Source organism: Frankliniella occidentalis, unplaced genomic scaffold (assembly GCF_000697945.3).
Source record: "Frankliniella occidentalis isolate FOCC.00 unplaced genomic scaffold, Focc_3.1 Scaffold23, whole genome shotgun sequence".
Classification (NCBI taxonomy): Eukaryota; Metazoa; Arthropoda; class Insecta; order Thysanoptera; family Thripidae; genus Frankliniella; species Frankliniella occidentalis.
Window position 1 is genome coordinate 2,012,489 of NW_026267153.1, and position 3,105 is coordinate 2,015,593.

Below are 3,105 nucleotides of genomic sequence, written 5' to 3' on the forward strand. Positions count from 1 at the left end.
AGACTATAAATTTAAAAGGTCGCCCACAGGTTTGCAATCCAAACAACATTCACATTAATACACGCGGCACATTCCGTTTTATTTTTGCAAATCTTGCGGGGAGCGCGGAGCAGGCGACTGCTTTGCCTAACTCTCTTGGGTGGCGCCTGCACTGCAGAGGGGCGTAGTGTATCCGCGTGACAGGGACGAGCGGCCGACAGTGAGGAGCAGCAGGCCTGGGGATCGCGTGCACCGCTCGGCACCGCTCGGCTCTGCTCGGCTTGGCCGAAGGTCGTAGTAGTAGGGCATAAAACGTCATCCCAACGACGCGGCGCTAAATTTACCCACGCGCCCTCCCGGCGCTCCCTACCCCTTCTCAACAGAATCACGACTACTTTTGCGCGCGGCTGGGTGTAAGTGCAGGGCCCAGTTAGTGCCGACACAATATGAGGGGTAGCGCGAAATAAACGCGACGAGGTTCTGGATACTTTTGCTTTTAATAGAGTTAAGATTAACGAAACGTGACCAGCCAATACAACAGCGCTGAACACACATTGGCCATACTTATTAGTGACAATTTCTATACCATTAAGACACCGCTAGATTGTGTTTTGGGGGCTGTGTCGGGCTGTGTTCTGTCGTCTTACCTGTTCTGAGAACTCGTTCAGGTCCCGGAGACTGATGTTGTAGACGATGTTCCTGCAAACAAAAAGAAGTATAGTGTGAAAACAGGATGGTAATTCAATAACTAATCGGAATAAAAGACGGATAGCCCCGCGGAACAAGGGTTTCAAAAACGGGGATAAGAAAGTCACGAGTGAAAAGACCTCTTCCGTGAAACGACATGCAGCCCAGAGGAGCAGTAAATGTTCCTCGTTGAGAGGTTTACGCCCGGTGTACAACACGCTAATCCAGAACACATGGGCGCACAGCATAAAAAATTAATTCCCTCCGGTTCGGCCGCGCGGCTGACAACAGGAGGAGGGAGGGCGAAGGGGGAGAGAAAGGGAGAGGGGAGGTTGATGTCGCATGAGCCGAAAGGTGGTCAGCAGAGTGGGTGCACCCCCTGGGTCACCCTTGTGGTCACCCTAGCAGGCGAGCTTGCCAGAATGCTCTACCCCCTCCTTCCCTCCCCACCAATCCTCCACGACCTTAAGTCTTGGCCTCACACTGCTGTTTGCGTGTCTGGAACGACGGAAAAGCAAGGGGGGGGGGGGAAGTAACGGGGATGGGTAGTCTTCCAGATTTTCAGAGCCTCTCACCCCCTCCCCCTTTTCCGTCCCATCCCCCTCGTCGTATCTTACTGACCCACTGACCGCAGCACGTTTGGTTTTATGAGCTCTCGCCTGCTTTAGTGTATTCCGCCCTGTGGCCACAGTGTGGGCGTCGGCCACGCGAGCTAAGTGCAAGCCTGCCGGATAGAGTGCAGAAACCGCGTCATTTTTTAAGTTTTGATTTTTGTTTGTCAGGGGAGGAATGCGTTTGAGTTTAATTCTATAAGTAGACCCCAAAATAATTATGGCCAAACGAGTTATGCCAAATTTTGATAATGGCTAAATGAAATGGACCATCACATCGAGCAATGCGATCTACAATTTAATGCAAGAAAAACAATAAACCAAACCAAACGTAACGAACATCTTAGTTAGTGGTGGTGGCACTTCACCCCTTCACCCTCTCCCCAAAGAAAAGACCCGCCTTTACTAGAATTCCTACAACTCTCCTCGCTCTTTTTGCATTGCTTTTGAAAACTGTCCGAGTGACGCCGAAAGAAGAAGAAAGAACAAAGAACTAAGAGACAAATACGTCTGGCCCAACTTGGATGAGTCCAGCACTTTGCTGAGCAGCGAGTTGCAGCCCCGAGAGGTGCAGACACCTGCCCGACCCACCAGCTGCAGCAGCCAGCAGCCCCGCAGCTGCAGAGAGACGCTCATGTTTGAAAGCGACGCCCCTATCCTTTAAAAGAGGAGAGTAAAAAGTGAGGTAAGGAAACAGAGAAAAACTCAAAAGCGGGAAGAGAGACGGAGAGGGAAAGGAAAGTTGGGGTGAGAAACTGACTGCTGGCGGATCACATGGGTCCTTGAGGAGACCGCGGTCCCATCTGGAGGCGGTCCAAACGCTCCGCCACCCCTAGTCGCCCCCCCCTTCCCCCCGCCCAGCACAGTGCGCCACGCCGCCGAAGAAGGAACAAGGACTAAAGACCCCCTGGTATCTCGACACGAAACGCTATAAATCGAGAATTGAGAGAAAACACCAAAGCGAAAAGAAAGGCGAAAAAAAAAAAAAAACAACCCGCAGGGAGCGCGAGAAATAAAAGAGGAGCGAGAGAGGGAGAAGGGTGAGGTGGGGTGTAGGGTGAAAACATGATGAACTGAGATGTTGCGGCGGTATATATAGCACGTTCATCTAAGGGATTGCTTGCTTGCCCGATGGGCAGGCGAGGCCTCGGCGAAATGAGCCTCGGCAAACCCTTCAAAGGGGGTATCGCATCCCCGTTTCTTTTCTGCTCCCCCTCCCGCGGCACCATTTTCTGATTTTCTGTCTTTTTTCTGGTTTTTCTTCTTGCTTTATCTCATCGCCCATCGCATTTGCCCTTGACATTTTGTGTAGGTAAGCTGCTCAGTATGGAGAGCCGAAGTACAGCGTCGGACAAAACCCATATAACCTTTCGGGGCTGTACGGTCGGATGCGAGGAGAAGAAAGAAACATGAAATGAGGAGAGGGGGTGAAGAGACGGAGAGAGGGAGATAGACAAACATGGAGAAAGGGGTGGAGAGGCAGAGGGAGAGAGCAAGAACAGGAATGTACCGCTGAGACTACTCATCGTGCCCCACGCGGCCCTATTGACGATAAATCAACAGGAACGGTACAAAATCACTATATGATTCTACCAAGAGCCCGCCGCCCGCCCGCCCCCACGTTTGGTCGGAAGCAGGAGCTCTACAGGGAGCGCGACTGGGAGCGCGGAGTAGCCTGGGGGCCAGGGCTGACAGTGACGTGCGTGCGCTCGGGTCACGCGCGTGCGAGACAAGGGCCCGTGATCCCTCGCCCGGATAGGCGAACACGCCGAGTGGAAAATGTGCGGTCAGCTCTCTCTCTCTCTCTCTCTCTCTCTCTCTCTCTCTC

General features: G+C 52.7%; 1 protein-coding gene across 2 annotated transcripts in view; it reads right to left on the minus strand.

The window, feature by feature from the left end:
* The window catches only part of LOC127748968 (semaphorin-1A-like), a 351,145-nt gene that overhangs the window by 56,125 nt on the left and 291,915 nt on the right, over positions 1-3,105 (minus strand). For both annotated transcript variants that reach the window (XM_052265054.1, XM_052265055.1), the window contains exon 4: positions 627-678. In XM_052265054.1, coding sequence (XP_052121014.1) covers positions 627-678 — 52 coding nt within the window. The remainder of the gene's footprint in view (positions 1-626; positions 679-3,105) is intronic.